The sequence below is a fragment of the Bubalus kerabau genome, chromosome 5 (assembly GCF_029407905.1).
Source record: "Bubalus kerabau isolate K-KA32 ecotype Philippines breed swamp buffalo chromosome 5, PCC_UOA_SB_1v2, whole genome shotgun sequence".
NCBI lineage: Eukaryota > Metazoa > Chordata > Mammalia > Artiodactyla > Bovidae > Bubalus > Bubalus kerabau.
This window is the reverse complement of record NC_073628.1, coordinates 25,527,590-25,542,705: the sequence shown is the minus strand read 5'-3', so window position 1 is coordinate 25,542,705 and position 15,116 is coordinate 25,527,590. Positions and strand designations below refer to the sequence as shown.

Genomic DNA, 15,116 nt, shown 5'->3' with positions numbered 1-15,116 from the left:
AATTAGCTTATTCATTAAATATTTCTTTCAAATTGCCATTGCTCTTCCAGGTGCCATTTGTGGATTTTGTACTCAAAAAATCCATGTAAGAGTAGCATAAAGAAGCCAACAAAACAAGGAATGGTTTTATTTTTCCTGGGTCCCACAAGTCCTTTCAGTTTAACTTTTTAATATCAAATAACAAGCTTTCATCCTATCTAGAGAAATCCTATGACCCTCATAATATTTTGAGAATCTTCCAGAAAGAAGAGTCATAGAAAAAGTTTGTTTTTTCCTTACCATTTACTTTTTTTTTTGAATTTTTCTTTTTTTAAAAAATTAAAAAAAAATTATTATTATTTTTAACTTTACAATATTGTATTGGTTTTGCCATACATCAACATGCATCCACCATGGGTGTACACGTGTTCCTCATCCTGAACCCTCCTCCCATCTCCCTCCCCATACCCTCCCTCTGGGTCATCTCAGTGCACCAGCCCCAAGCTTCCTGTATCCTGCATCGAACCTGGACTGATGATTAATTTCTTATATGATATTATACATGTTTTAATGCCATTCTTCCAAATCATCCCCCCCCCCCCACAGAGTCCAAAAGACTGTTCTATACATCTGTGTCTCTTTTACTGTCTCACATACAGGGTTGTTGTTACCATCTTTCTAAATTCCATATATATGCGTTAATATACTGTATTGGTGTTTTTCTTTCTGGCTTACTTCACTCTGTATAATAGGCTCCAGTTTCATCCACCTCATTAGAACTGATTCAAATGTATTCTTTTTAATGGCTGAGTAATACTCCATTGTGTATATGTACCACAGCTTTCTTATCCATTCATCTGCTGATGGACATCTAGGTTGCTTCCATGTCCTGGCTATTATAAACAGTGCTCTGATGAACATTGGGGTACACGTGATTCCTAATTTGAATTTTGATTAACAGTAACTATGTTATCTTTTTAAGAGGTCATCCTTTCTCTTCCTGGTTCCCCACGAATTGGTCTTAATTCTAAAAATCACTGTTAATGTGTGATCATTGTGTATTATAAGTTTTAATAGAAGCTTTATGGACAGTGGAGGATAATTACAGTATTCTACAGCTCAAGATACAGATTTAGAATGAAATACAGCTTCTAAATCTCATTGTCCATTCTCTTGAGGGACTTCTTACTTACTGACTGTGTCTCTTTGGACCATGGACAAATGACATGTTCATGAAAAATTTTCATCCCATGCTTTGTTCTCTAAATTACAGGATCCCCAAAATATTTCATTTTTTATATAAAAAGTCAGCTTTCAAAGCAAATGTTTTCTCATATGTGTTATACAAATAGCATAATAGAAAGAGTGGTAGATTTGAAATATGAGGCTTATAGTCTATTCTAGACTTTTTTTTTAAATAAAGCAGCTGTGTGATTTTAACTAAATGAATAATATTTCTTTCAGTATTCTATCCATATGTTAAATATATATTGAAAATCTATTGTGCTTCTTTGACTGTAGAAGGTAAATATGAAATCTCTGAGGTAAATATGAAACCAGCTTATTGAATGATGTTCACGGCTACAAAGTGGGGTATATTACATAGTTTTTATGGATCTGCTATAATTGTGAAACTGGCATTTGAGTCATAGTACTGACCACAGTAGGGAGAAAGAAAAGAGTTAGGACAGATGATCTGATTCATGCTTCTGCTGGCACTAGTGGCATTTAAGAAACCACCAATGTACAAGGTGTTACTTTATTGATCATTCAAATTAGACTTCAAAAAGACTTTAAACTCACACTAGTGCTACTTTATTGATTGTTAGCAGTACCGTTCATCTTCCAAGTGAAAAAAATCCATAATGATAATTTTAAAATAAAAGAGACAAAGAAGACATACAGATGCCTAACAAACACATGAAAAGATGCTCAACATCACTCATTATCAGAGAAATGCAAATCAAAACCACTATGAGGTACCATTTCACACCAGTCAGAATGGCTGCGATCCAAAAGTCTACAAGTAATAAATGCTGGAGAGGGTGTGGAGAAAAGGGAACCCTCTTACACTGTTGGTGGGAATGCAAACTAGTACAGCCACTATGAAGAACAGTGTGGAGATTCCTTAAAAAACTGGAAATAGAACCGCCTTATGATCCAGCAATCCCACTGCTGGGCATACACATTGAGGAAACCAGAAGGGAAAGAGACACGTGTACCCCAGTGTTCATCGCAGCACTGTTTATAATAGCCAGGACATGGAAGCAACCTAGATGTCCATCAGCAGATGAATGGATAAGAAAGCTGTGGTACATATACACAATGGAGTATTACTCAGCCATTAAAAAGAATACATTTGAATCAGTTCTAATGAGGTGGATGAAACTGGAGCCTATTATACAGAGTGAAGTAGGCCAGAAAGAAAAACACCAATACAGTATACTAACGCATATATATGGAATTTAGAAAGATGGTAACAACAACCCTGTATGTGAGACAGCAAAAGAGATGTATACACTGATGTATAGAACAGTCTTATGGACTCTGTGGGAGAGGGAGAGGGTGGGAAGATTTGGGAGAATGGCATTGAAACATGTAAAATATCATGTATGAAACGAGTTGCCAGTCCAGGTTCGATGCACGATACTGGATGCTTGGGGCTAGTGCACTGGGATGACCCAGAGGGATGGTATGGGGAGGGAGGAGGGAGGAGGGTTCAGGATGGGGAACACATGTATACCTGTGGTGGATTCATTTTGATATTAGGCAAAACTAATACAATTATGTAAAGTTTAAAAATAAAATTAAAAAAAAATTACCTACAAGTAGGAAAAAAAATAAAATAAAAGAGAATAACTTGTTTCTTAATGCTTTTCTTAAATGAGAAACATAAGGAAAACATAAGAAAATTGTGACAATGGAGATGAAAAGACCTAACAATAGGAACAATTTGAGAGAAGAGTCAGATTTCCTTCCCCATGGTGAGAAATAGGATGAGAAAGCTGCCACTAAAATTATTAAAAATAAACACATGGACTCTTCTGTCCTATGACAGCCTGCACAGAGACATTGATCCTAATCAAAATTTTCCCCTCCCCAGGGTTTTTCTCAGAGCAAGTTTAACATCCTTGTTTCTCAGACTATAAATTAAGGGATTCATCATGGGAACCACATTGGTGTAAAAGACAGAAGAGATTTTCCTCACATGCATAGACCCAGCAGATGATGGTTTGAGATACATGATTGCCCCTGAACCAAAGAACAGAGAAACAGCAATTATGTGGGAACTGCAGGTGCTGAAGGCTTTGGACCTGCCCTCTGTAGAGCATATTTGGATGATGTTGGTGAGGATGACACCATAAGAGACAAAGATCGTGAGACTGGGCACAATGATATTGATGCCCACTACAATGAAAACTACCAGCTCATTCATGTAAGTACTTGTGCAGGAGAGCTGGAGCACAGGGAGAATGTCACATAAATAATGGTTGATGGTGTTTGCATCACAGAAGGTCAGTCTCAGCATGCATCCAGTGTGAGCCATGGCACCAGAAAATGCCATCAAGTAAGAACCAAGCATAAGACTGGAACACACTTTAGGGGACATGGCAATGTTATACAAGAGTGGGTTACAGATGGCCACATACCGATCATAGGCCATTGATGTTAGCACATAGCATTCAGAAATGACAAAAAAACAGAAAAAATAGAGCTGAGTCATGCACCCCATATAAGAGATCATATTCTTCTTTGATAAAAAATCTACCAACATTTTGGGTGTAAATACAGAAGAATAACACAGGTCTATGAAGGAAAAGTTAAAGAGGAAAAAGTACATGGCGGTGTGTAGGTGTGAATTCAGCACAATTAGTGTTAACAAGCCAAAATTTCCCAACACAGTGACCATATACATTACTAGAAACAGGAAGAACAAGGGAAGTTGAAGATCTGGTTGGTCTGTTAATCCCACCAGAATGAATTCAGTCACAAAAGAACCATTTCCAGGAGCCATTTTTCACTAAGGGAATCTGTGGACACAGAAGAAAAGGGTAACATTAGAGAACAACTCAGCCCTTCTGACAGTATCTCATCCTACATGAAAGTGTATATACCGAGCATGTCTGAGACTAGCCAACCTGGACCCATAGAATCTGCCTTTACCATTATCATGATAGTGAGTGACATGGACATTCCCTTACCAGAGGCTTAAGACGTTAATTACACAAAGAATATCACAAACTTAGCCTATAGAGAGAGGGCAGTGCAGCCATATGCAAAATATGCCAGAAAAAACTAAAGAGAAGAGAGAGGGATGTGCCAGGACAGAATCTTCCTTTTCACATCTCATCGTTTCTTCATTCACTTAAGCCCTTCCTTCACCAGTAAAATTAGAAGGCAGAGACCCTAGTTCCCTGTTGCTGACCTCTATTAGAGGAGTAATACATGGAGGAGTGGGAACATTGTCTCCAAACAAAAACTAAGGGACAAAAGGCCAGAGGAGGTTAAGTTACTGCTCTATTTCACAGAATAAAATCCATAAATGTAGAAAAGTGAGAGTTCATTCTGGGAGAAGGAACTTACTGACTAAGATACTGCATTTTCTTTTTTTTTTAATTTAATTTAATTTTTTAACTTAACAATATTGTATTGGTTTTGCCATATATCAAAATGAATCCGCCACAGGTATACATGTGTTCCTCATCCTGAACCCTCCTCCCTTCTCCCTCCCCATACCATCCCTCTGGGTCGTCCCAGTGCACCAACCCCCAAGCATCCAGTATCGTGCATTGAACCTGGACTGGCGACTCGTTTCATATATGATATTATACATGTTTCAATGCCATTCTCCCAAATCATCCCACCCTCTCCCTCTCCAATCTCTGAACACTTTTTTATCTCCCATGAACATACTCTCCTGACAGTTTCACTTAAATCTCAGGACTGCACACAACAGGAATGAAAGTGGAAGATCTGATACCTCTGGCCTTCCATCCCAAAACAGGACAGATATTAAATCAACAGAATTCAGAAACTCACCCTCTTTGGTGCTCTCCCTTGGTATTTACCCCTGTAGTCCTGGAAAGGCAGTTTCAGGTTTGAGGTTCCTTAAATTCTAAAAGGATGCAGCCCAGACTGAGTTTCAGACATGCCCTGGAAATCTTTCTGACCTACATGTATTAATTTCAGATTATGACTTCGAGTCTTCTCAAGAATCAGGAAAAAATTAACAGCATTGTTATCAGGTTTGCCACTTGATAAGACACACAAGATTGAATGTGGTTTAATGATGTAGCGCTCTTGATTATAAACAGGGTGGAAGCTTACTCAGTCTCTCCTCAGGGAATAGAGTCTATGTGTGTGCAAAGAAAAAGGGAATTGGTTTTACACTCTGGACCATATTCTCTGTTTAATTCTTTAGGGACTCAGTATTTGAATCCAGTTTACACATCACTCCAGGGACTCTACATCCCCCAAGGCAGAGGCAAAAGTAGACTCCCATCTTCCTATCATCTTCATTACTTTAGAAGAATCTATTTACAGATTCTTACTCTATGTCTTTCCACATCCTAAATGGAAAACTTCCAGAGTGCTTATAGGTTTCTTCATATCTGTACTATAAATTTTGCAAAGACTCTAGTAACTAATTTCAGTTACTGTCTTTCATGAGTTATCTCAAAAATTTTTGAGTGGCTTTCTCCTTTCTAAAGTTTTTATGTTTAAAGCCCTACTGGAAAGTTCTGAGGATCTAGCTGAGCCCTTAAATGTATTAAGTTATTTAATTAACTGAGGTCATCAATTCCTTCTCATCATAGAAACGACTGGGGGATACAGACTTAGGGTGTGGCTTTGAGTCCTACCGCCACGCTTACTAACTTGAGCACAGTGCTTAAACTCCATGCCTCAGGTTCATAATTTCTAAAATAGTGATGATAATGATCGCATCTTTTTCATTGCATTGTCTTGATGATGAAATTAAAAACTGTACAAAAATTGGTTAGAATAGTACCAGCCAAGTGGTATATAGTCAAACAGTGTCAGCTGTCATCATACATGTTGTCAAAACTTCCAATAGGTCCTCTGTCATAACACTCACCAGGCATTTTCCCCTTTAATTCCTGTGTCCCCCTAGACACTATAAGTTCTATAAGGACAAACATGTCTTCTGTCTTATAACTTTTCTCACAGTGCTGTGTGTAGTGCAGAGTATGCAGTAGGCACTACATAAATAACTCTATAAGTTACATTGTTCTTTGGTGGAAGCCTTCTGAGTTTCTCACATTTCTCACATGCTCAGCATTAGGGTCTACAGCCACACTGACTTTAGGTTTTTATTGAACTACATGCTGAAATATGGTGACTCCAGCTGTTATTCTGGATTTTCCCACATACTCCCTCTTATTTGGCTATGTACACAGCTGTTAGAATAAGTTCTGAAAGCACAGATCTCTTCCTTCCTAGTTTAAAATGCTCCATGACCTTAAGCTACCTAATGGGCAATTGAAACACTGTAATAAAGGCACACTGGAACATTGTAATAAAAATATAACTATCAAAACTATGATTACGTTTTGGATAAAAGTAAAGAAAGTCAAGTGAGATACTATACTTAATAGAGAAGTTTTCCTTCTTAGTCTGAAAGTACCAGGCTGTTCAAAATATGAGTGCCTCCAAAACATCATCAAGATGGTTTAAAAAAGCCAAAAAACAGCAAATAGAACAAGAGAAATATGTTCGATAAGGACCTAGTATCCAAATAGGCTTCCCTGGTAGTTTAGTGGGTAAAGAATCTGCCTGCAGTGCAGGAGACCTGGGTTCGATTCCTGGGTCAGGAAGATGCCCTGAAGAAGGGAGTGGCAACTCACTCTAATATTATTGCTTGGAAAATCCTATTGACCGAGGAGCGTGGTGGGCTACAGTCCATGGGGTCACAAGAATCGGACACAACTTAGTTACTAATCCACATGGTATCCAAAATACTTTGGCAGGCAAATTCTTTACCTCTATTGTAGCCTGGGAAGCACATTTTTTTTTTTTAAAGGAGACACAGGTTCAATCCCTGAGTCAGGAAGATCCCCTGAAGGAGAAAATGGCATCCCCTTCAAATATTCTTGCCTGGAGAATCCCATGGACAGAGGAGCCTGGCAGGCTCTAGTCTATGGGGTTGCAAAGAGTGGGACACAGCTGAGCATGCACGCACATATTTTTAGCATCCAAATGCATAAACCACTCTTTCACTCAATAATAAAAAATGCAAATAGTCCAAAGAATGCATAGTTCCATGGAATGAAGTACAGAGTCCAGAAATAGATCCACATACACTAGAAACAATAATTTTGACAAAAAAACAAAGGCAATCTAAAGGAGAAATGACAGGCTTTTAATACAGTGAGGTGGGAATAATTAGATACACAAAAAGCAAACAAATATATAGAGATTCAATGTGTACCTCACAACATTAACAGAATTGTCACAAAATGAATCATAGGTACTCATGTAAAATATAAAATTAAGAAGTATAAAATAGAAAAAAGGACAAGATGGTGACAGAGTGTCCACTGACAAGACAAATGGATAAAGATTTCTATGGAGTACTGCAATGTCGCTCAGTCACAAAAAGGAATGAAATCTTGCCATTTATGTTATGGATGCATCTAAGTGAAATAAGTCAGAGAAAGACAATAATGTATGATCTCATATGTGAATTCTAAAACACAAAACAAAAATTAGATTCACACATACAGAGAACAAATGAGCAGTTGCCAGAGGAGATGCTGTGGGGGATGAGAGAAATAGGTGAAGGGAATTAAGAGGTACAAACATCTAGTTATAAAATAAATGTCATGGGAACACACAACATAAGAAAAATGGTCAATAAAACTATAGTAATTTTGTATGAGGACAGATGGTTACCAGACTTATCATGGTGATCATTTCATAATGTGTTTAAATATTGAATCACTATGTTGTACACCTGAAAATAACATAATATGTACATCAAGTATATTTCAACAAAACAAAACAGCAACAACAACAAAAATCTTAAAGAAGCCAAGGGCGAGAAGTGTGTCACCCATGAGGAGCAAAGATAAGAATTACAGAGGGACTCTCATTGCAAACCATGCAATCAAAGAGAATGGAGTGAAATATTTAAAGTGTTGAAACAAAAAAATCACCAATCTGTAATTTTAAATCCGATAATATTATCCTTCAACTTGAAAGTGAAATGATGACATTCTCAGACAAACAAAATCTAAGAGAGTGATGTCAACAGAACTGCCTTGCAGGAAATACTAAAAGAAATTCTTTTTTTTTTCTCTTTGAATTTTATTTTATTTTTTAATTTTACAATATTGTATTGGTTTTGCAATATATCAACATGAATCTGCCACAGGTATACACGTGTTCCCCATCCTGAACCCTACTCCTTCCTCCCTCCCTGTACCATAAAAAGAATATAGGTCAAAAGCTTGAACTGACATTTTAAAAAGAGCATCAGAGGGAAAAAATAGTCATAAAAAGTTTGTCTTATTCTTCTTAATTTATCTAATAGATAACTGTGTGTTTAAAATAATAGTAGCAACAATGCATTAGTAATTACAGCATGGTTCTGTGAAATGAATAACATCAGTGTCATAGGAGCACAGAAGAAAATAAGTAGAAACTGTCCAAGCTCCCTGTACTACAGATGATATTGTATAGAGTCATTTGAACGTGGATTCGATTAAATTAAAACATGCATTGTAAACTTTAGGATAACCAGTGTAAATATTTTAAAAGAAGGATAATTGATATATTAAGATAGGAGATAAAATGGAATAATAGAAAATGCTCAATTAAATCTGGAGAATAAGAAAACAAAGGGGAAGATAAAGAAACAAAGAAAACAACATGTGCACAAGTAGAAAACACTTATAAACATGATATTAACTCAGGTTCATTAATATAGCTGGTCCCTGACTTAGGACAGTTTGATTTATGATTTTTCAACTTCACCATGGGTCTAAAATAAATACGGGTCAAAAGCCACAAGCTGCAGTTCCCCATCAATCATTTGACCATGACAGTAAACAGCCCATACTTTTTCAATTGCAAAGCCTTTCACTTTCAGCACAGTATTCAGCAAATTACATGAGGTATGTAACACTTTATTATAAATAGCTTTTTTTATTTGCATATTTTAATCAAAACAAGATTCTAGCTTTATGTTAGATGATTTTGCCCAACTGTAGGCTAATGTAAGTATGCTGAACACATTGAAGGGAGGCTAGGCTAAGTCATGATATGGCCCCAGAACCCCATGGTGAGTTGAGAAAGCTCTGCAATCACTTTAAATGTATGTCGGATAGATACAGCAATAAAAAGACAGAAATTTTCATAGTGGATAATGAAAAAAACACCAAGTTTGCACTGTCTAGAAGAAACTCATTTTAAATGTAAAGATTTAAGTTAAGAGTAAAAGGATGGAGAAATACATACCATGGTAACATTCAAAAGAAAGCTGGGGTCATTATATTAATTTCAGAAAACATACAGGACATAGGAAGCTTACCAGGGACATTTAATCTTTAATAAAGAAGAGGCATTACAGAATGATAATAATTAAACAGGCAGCAGCACTGTAAGAATCCAGTTGAAATTGGGAGATGGAATAGCATCTGACAACAGCCGTATGTACATTTTTCTCAAGCTCACATGGAACAACGAATAAGTTTCTCTCTCACCCACAGCCTGGATGCTTGTGGTAGCTAAGAACAGCAGAAAGAGGAAAGAGGTTGCTGTAGCCTGCTGGCTCTGAGACTGGCCTTCCTGTGCCTTCCCCCCAGGAAATCGGGGGCAGAGTGGAGCCTGCCTCCTCCATTCTGACCTTTCCAAGACTTGTCCTATGACCTGAATTCCAGGGAAATTTGCTCCAAAAGTACTAATTCTGCACAAGCATAAAACTATTCACTTCCTGACATCTTGATGAATATTATTTTTAATACAGTCTTGAAATTCAGTGAATTAAGGAAAAGACTCAAGTAAAGAGAGACTAGTCTTTCAGTAAAAGTAAGTTTGTTAGGTATGGCTTTTTGACCATCAAATTTGATATGACTATATTTAGCATTGAAAAGAGATGTTTATATCGTGAGTCCCAACTCTTTTAAAAATATTTCATAGTGTTCAGTAAATAGTCCATGCATTAGTTTGTTAGGGCTATTATAAAGAAATACCATACTAGGTGGCTTAAAAATAGGCATTTATTTGTCACAGTTCTAGAAGCTTTAAGTCCAGGATCAAGGTGTTGGCAGGTTTGTTTTATCCTTGGCTTGCAGATGGCCACTCAGTCCAGTGTCCCCATGTGGATTTTCCCCTGTGAAGAATATTCTTATCTCTCTGTGTGTCCAATTTTCTTCTCAGTTAAAATGTCTCCTTCTCAGAAAAATCCTTCCTGAACACCCAGTCTGAAGTAACCATAGTTACTTCTTGTACCATCTCCTTAATTCAAGACTCTACATGGTGTTTCCCATCTATACATGTGTATCTGTTTATTTGCTCATAATCTGACTCCTCCTGCTGCCCACTTGCACCCCACCTCCACCTTCCCATAGACAATTAGCCTGATGAGACCACAAACATTGCCTTGTTCACTATGGTATCTCTGCTGTTTAAAAACACAAACTGATGCAAAATAGTTGCTCAGTTTCAATTTGTTGATTAAATAAACTATATTATTTGTACCTAATGTCCCTGGGATACCTAAAGAGAAACTTCTGAAATCTTTACTTAAAATTTTATTTATTTTTGAAAATTGGAGTATAAATGTTTTACAATGCTGTGTTAGTCTCTGCTGTACAATAACATGAATCAGCTATGTGTATACATATATTCCCTCTCTCTTAAGCCTCCCTCCCACCCTGTACCCCACCCCTTTAGGTCATCACAGAACATCAAGCTGAGCTCCCTGTGCTATACAGCAGCTCCCCACTAGCCATCTATTTTATACTCGGTAGTGTATATATGTCAATGCTATTCTCTCAATTCTCCCTACTCACCATGAAAAATCTGACAATCTTACCATTCCTTGGTACATCATCATTCAACTTTCTCAATTTAAAACCATATAGTCTCTGAAAATAAGCTGCACAATGACACAATGACTACTTCCCCTATTTTCTATGAAAGGATGAAGGGTTGATCCTCCTTTTCCATACAGTGTTTTTTCTTATGAAGAGATTTATATAATGAACTTAATTTATGCTCTGATTTAAATCACTTACATTTCTACTTTAATTTCTATGTTCTCCATGTCTTTATACATTGTATGTCCATACTAAGATGTGGCATCAATAACTAACAAAATTTTAGTTCAGACTACTCTTTTCTTCAAGGTCTTTCTCAATGCAATTTGGACATCTTTGTTCCTCAAACTGTAGATGAAAGGATTCACCATTGGCCCCACAATGGTGTAAAAAATTGTGGACACTTTATCTTCATCCAGAGACCGAGCAGGAAAAGGCTTGAGATACATGAATGCAGATGATCCAAAGAAAAGAGAAACCACAATTATGTGGGAGCTGCAGGTACTGAAGGCTTTGGACCTGCCCTCTGCAGAACGGATGCGAAGGATGTTCAAGAGGATCAAGGTGTAAGAAACGGAGACGGTGACACTGGGCACTATGACATTGACACCCACCACAATGAAAATCTCCAGCTCATTGATGGAGGTGCTTGTGCAGGAGAGCTGGAGGAGAGGAGGGATGTCACACATGTAGTGATTGATGATGTTTCCATCGCAGAAGGAGAGTCGCAGCATGCACCCAGTATTGGCCATAGCACCCACAAGCCCCATCGCATATACACCCAACGTCAGCATGAGGCAGATCTCATGGGACATGGAGAACTTGTACAGCAGGGGCTTACAGATGGCCACGTATCGGTCATAGGCCATTGATGTCAAAATAAAGCACTCATCAATAACAAAGAAGGAGAAGAAGCAGAGCTGAGTCATGCACTCTGCATAAGAGATGATGTTCTGGCTTACAAAACTCATCAGCATTTTAGGGGTAATGACAGAGGAGTGGCAGAGATCAATGAAGGAAAGGTTGAAGAGAAAGTAGTACATGGGAGTGTGCAGGGGAGGGTTCAGACCAATAAGAATAATCAAGCCAACATTCCCCACCACAGTGACCACATAAACTGCTAAGAAAATGAAAAAGAGAGGCAGCTGGAGTCCTGGCTGCTGTGTTAAACCCAGCAGGATAAACTCAGCCACTGAAGATTCATTCCCTGGGGCCATTCTTCCCTAGGACATACCTGTGGGAACAGGACAGAGCGTAACATTAAAATGAGTACCCCGCTCTCTCCACCCAATCCCAGTCTATTGAGACAGTCCCAGAATTTGAGAAGAACCCCCACCCACCCTTCTGTGTGTCTTTGCTTTCTCCTCTGTATAAAGGCTGGGGAAATTTTTAAAGAAGTGTATAAAAAACACTATCGTGCAAGTTCTACAGGGATAAAATTCAGTAATCCGTGGACTCATGACAACAGCATCTCTGTTCCACTTCTGCTCTGACAGTTTATCAGACACACCCAATGATCAGTGGTTATCTGAGCAGAAACAAAGCTGTTATTTCAGGGAATCCTTGGCTTCCCCAGATGAGGTTTGGAAGATGAGTAACAGGGCAGATAAAATTCAACACTCACCCTTCTGTACGGAAACTTCAGTGTTGGGACTTGCTACCTCTGCTTCCATATTCTCAAGGAAGAGCAAGTGGCTCTGATGAATTTTAGAGATGAACAGCCCAGAACAGAGATTCTTCTTCTTCTTTGCTATTGTTTCTGTTTTGAGTGTGTTTTGGACTGAAAGAGTCAGAGCACAGACCTCGGTACCCCAGGCTCTGAGGTGCCACGAGTTACAGGTCATGATTTCTGATGGTGGCTCTGCCAGAGTGTCCTCTCCAGTCCAGGGGGTGGAAATAGCATCTGCTGGTGCCCAGGGAGCCACCTGCTAATACGACCCAGGGGTTATTGTGAAATCCTAGGGACCTGATTAAAACTTAGAAGTCTTAGGTTTTCATTGTCTTTTCCCCAGAGATCATGATTTGTAGCAAAGAGAAATTACCTACTCTGCATTTAAGCTGAGTTCACTATAACAGTGATGTATTGGAAATAAACCATTTTGCATACATTTTTGTTTGTTGCCAAATGGGGCAGATCCTCAAATAGAAAAGCAGGTTACCTTTCCTGAATACACAGCACCTACCCCTCTATGAAATACTAGTCACTTATTTGTTTACTTAGTTTGTTTTCTCACAACACATACACACACATTGATATGCTCAGGTGCATTTGAATCTAAGTTCCATAAGGGCAGAGATTTTGTCTTTTTTGTTCAGTGCTATTTTTGTAGCAACTTAGAGTAACACCAGGCATATACAGTAGGTAATGAATAAATATTTGCTTAACAAATACTAAGGAATGAAAATCCCTTTTTCCCATGTTTCTTGGAACCAATTTTAGCTGATACAATAGAATTATTACCCCACAGGAAAAAGCTTATATAGCATTAAGTCAATGTTTTTCTTTGTAGACCTGAGTGTAGGGCAGGAAAAACATCAGTAAGTTATGCCTGGGGGACTCAGTTCTTAGGCCCTACACTTTTGTAGGTTTCTGATAGGTATTATTTCAGATGCTGAGGAATTATTAGGGGACAATCCTATGCCTTCTAGGAGCTTATGGTTTAAGAAAAGTACACATATAAAAAGAAACACTTTAGTATTTGTTAGAAATAAGAAGACTGAGTGTGGAAGAATTGATGCTTTTGAGCTGTGGTGCTGGAGAAGACTCTTGAGAGCCTCTTGGACTGCAAGAAGATCAAACGAGTCAATCCTAAAGGAATTCAACCTTGAATATTCATTGGAAGAACTGATGCTGGAGCTGAAACTCAATACTTTGGCTATCTGAAGTGGAGAACCATCTCATTGGAAAAGACTGTAATGCTGGGAAAGATTGAAGGCAAAAAGATAAGGGAGCAGCAGAAGATGCGATGGTTAGATAGCATCACTGACTCAATGGACGTGAGTTTGAGCAAGCTGTGGGAGATAGTGAAGTACAGGGTATCCTGGTGTGCTGCAGTCCATGGGGTTGCCAAGAGTCAGACATGACAGCAAATGAACAACAATAACACAGGTAGTTATCATATTGAAAACACTCTCTGATACAGCTGGTCTAGTCCTAAACACCCAAGAGAAACTCCAGCTCATGGTCAGAGAGAACTGTGTATAAGAATATTCATAGCAGCACTATTTTTAACAGAATAAAGAAACCAAGGCTGCTCTGATGGCTCAGTGGTAAAGAATCTGCCCGCCGATGTAGGAAACGTAGGTTCAGTTTCTGGGTAAGGAAGATCCCCTAGAAAAGGGAATGGCAACCTACTCCAGTATTCTTTCCTGGAGAATCCCATGGCCAGAGGAGACTGGTGGGCTACCATCCATAGGGTCACAAAAGAGTTGCATGCAACTTAGTGACAAAACAACAAAAGAAAACTGCTAGCTTTTCATCAACTGGAAAATGAGTATTTCACATTATAGCCCTAAAGGGAAAAACTTAACAGTAGTTTGAATGAATGAAGTAGAACAAAACTTATCAATGAATTACAAAACCATAAAGTAAAGTGAAAAAAGTGAGTTGCTAAAAATGAACTGTACAGTACAATATTTAATGATCTTTAAATGCTTGGATAGCTACTTTCTACAATTTTTATAGATGCATAAAGTTGTAGGAAAGATGACATGAATGTAAAATTATCAACAATGCATCATTAAAGGTGTTTGACAGTGAAACAAATGAGGGAATTAAGATTAGAAAAGCAATTAGGGGAATATCAGTCATGTCTATAATGTGAAAGTTGGGTGATGTATACACAGGTGTTTATCATGTTGTTTTGTATTTTTTCTGAAGGGTTGAAATATTTTACAATAAAATCAGTGAGACTAAAGGTAATATACATTATTCCAAATCATTGTGATATATAAAGTTAATAATACAGCAACTATCAGTTATATGATTATATTTACTATATTAATAACAGATGCTATTAAATGGTGAGAACAAATAAAAGCTCTCAGGGTAAAACAATTTTTTTAAAAGCTTCT

General features: G+C 37.9%; 2 protein-coding genes across 2 annotated transcripts; both read right to left on the bottom strand.

The window, feature by feature from the left end:
- Window positions 1-3,061: 3,061 nt before the first annotated feature.
- On the bottom strand, window positions 3,062-3,994 carry LOC129653788 (olfactory receptor 8B3-like). The gene has a single exon (XM_055583475.1). The coding sequence runs from the start codon at window positions 3,992-3,994 to the stop codon at window positions 3,062-3,064; it is 933 nt and encodes a 310-aa protein (XP_055439450.1).
- A 7,335-nt stretch (window positions 3,995-11,329) lies between these two features.
- On the bottom strand, window positions 11,330-12,341 carry LOC129653787 (olfactory receptor 147-like). The gene has a single exon (XM_055583474.1). It carries the CDS (start codon window positions 12,257-12,259, stop codon window positions 11,330-11,332), a length of 930 nt encoding a protein of 309 aa, XP_055439449.1. The 5' UTR covers window positions 12,260-12,341.
- Window positions 12,342-15,116: the final 2,775 nt, after the last annotated feature.

Coding starts and splice junctions, on each gene's coding strand:
- LOC129653788 (XM_055583475.1), bottom strand. CDS start 3,994: ATGGCTCCTGGAAATGGTTCTTTTGTGACTGAATTCATTCTGGTGGGA.
- LOC129653787 (XM_055583474.1), bottom strand. CDS start 12,259: ATGGCCCCAGGGAATGAATCTTCAGTGGCTGAGTTTATCCTGCTGGGT.